The sequence below is a fragment of the Coffea eugenioides genome, chromosome 6 (genome assembly GCF_003713205.1).
Source record: "Coffea eugenioides isolate CCC68of chromosome 6, Ceug_1.0, whole genome shotgun sequence".
In the NCBI taxonomy this organism is placed as follows: Eukaryota; Viridiplantae; Streptophyta; class Magnoliopsida; order Gentianales; family Rubiaceae; genus Coffea; species Coffea eugenioides.
This window is the reverse complement of record NC_040040.1, coordinates 34,112,547-34,114,183: the sequence shown is the minus strand read 5'-3', so window position 1 is coordinate 34,114,183 and position 1,637 is coordinate 34,112,547. Positions and strand designations below refer to the sequence as shown.

Here is a 1,637-nt window from a genome sequence, read left to right as displayed (position 1 = left end):
TAATAATTAGGCACTGGTTCCTTGTAGGAGTCTTAACTTCCAAATCAAAAGGGTAAGAAATCACACTTTTCATCTATACCATTTATGAAGTTAAAGTCCACGAACGAATAGGTTGTCTCGGGATTAATTAAAACCCTAGATAGAGGTTCAAGAACATCAATTATGCGGTTAAGGGCCGAAGCCACTTGGTCATTCCCCTTAATCGTAGGGTTTGGTATAGATCAATCACTGATCCCTTATCTCTCTCAGAAGTGCGGGTTGCCGAAACCTACACCCACGACCCCGTCCACGTCCTCATCGATCCATTTAGTAAGAATATAAACATATAATTAAAAGAGAGAAAATAAATATAGAAATTTAAAACATATGCAAGTTGCAAAAACACTTAAAATAAAAGCGTAATTCTTTACATAAACTAGAAATCATGCTACAAATCAAAAGTTCACAAAACAAGTCAAGAAGATGAAGTACAGGATATAGGTATTCAAGTGTTTCAAAATATACGGGTACATGCAACAAAATACAAAAGGCCTCAAGGCGAGGATCACCCTTTCTAAGTCCTTAGCAAAAGTCAAAAGATCAGGAGATCACTAATATAAGTGAACCGAGCTAGTAGACCTCAACTATCCTTGACAAAACTACCAAAATAGAAAACTACTAGCTTAGTGGTTGGTAGAGCCAAAAATGTCGACTACTTCAGTAGGTTCAACCTCGTCTTCAGCACGACGGGTTGAGCTTTCCTGTCCCTTATCGAGTATTTTGCTATCAACCATTTGTTCAACCAAGGTCATACACTCAGCCATCATTCCTTCCGTCCGGCCCCTTATTTCATGCACTACCCTAACAAGTCGGCGCTTAACCTCCTGAAGCTGCTCACGAAGAGCCTCTGCTCTATTTTGCTCTTCGAGTACATTCGTCTCTAACTCATGAATTCTAATGGTCTGTGCGTCCACAGTTGCCCTCAATTCTCGATTATCCTCTTGAGCTATCCTATTCACATTAGATAATTGTCTCCAATCATCGATTACCGATAGCACCACATAGTTAGAGTATAAGTAAGTCTTCTAACAATTGCATGAGGGTCTAACTCGACAAGCTAGATTCCACTGCCAAAAAGGGCCCTAAGCCTCTCTCAATAACGAATCACTGGAAGGCGTCTCAGAGACGATCCATTCCCACCATTTCCTTCCATGACTTACAATTACAATTAGAAACTGAGACAGATCCAGGTACACTTAATAAACTAGGTCCTATTACTTTATACTATCACATATACTTTCACAAGATCAAAACTCCTAATTGTCCAGACAAATTCAAACCTAGGCTCTGATACCAACTATGACGCCCCCATCTCTCCCTAGGGCGAACCCTAGGGTATCAGCGGAACGCCTGCCTAACTCTTGTCAGGACTCATGCACTCATTCAAGCTTAATAAAGAACCACAAGTCAACCATCAACTTAATTAAGAGTACTTCGAATATACAAGCCACAACTTCTAAGGCTAGCAATTACAATTACAATCCACCAGATCCAAAAATAACAAAATTTACACTTTAAGAATCTCCAATAACATACAAAAAGTATACTAGTTTCCACCAAAAGTCGCTAGTTTAGAACCTCCAATTTCCACCTCCAAA

At 39.6% G+C, this 1,637-nt stretch overlaps 1 protein-coding gene across 1 annotated transcript in view; it reads right to left on the bottom strand.

Annotated features, from left to right (window-relative positions):
• Positions 1-662: 662 nt before the first annotated feature.
• LOC113774092 (protein FAR1-RELATED SEQUENCE 6-like) overlaps positions 663-1,637 on the bottom strand; it is a 3,839-nt gene continuing 2,864 nt past the window's right edge. Inside the window, exon 2 of the mRNA XM_027318658.1 lies at positions 663-990. Within this exon, the coding sequence (XP_027174459.1) occupies positions 663-990 (328 nt within the window). The remainder of the gene's footprint in view (positions 991-1,637) is intronic.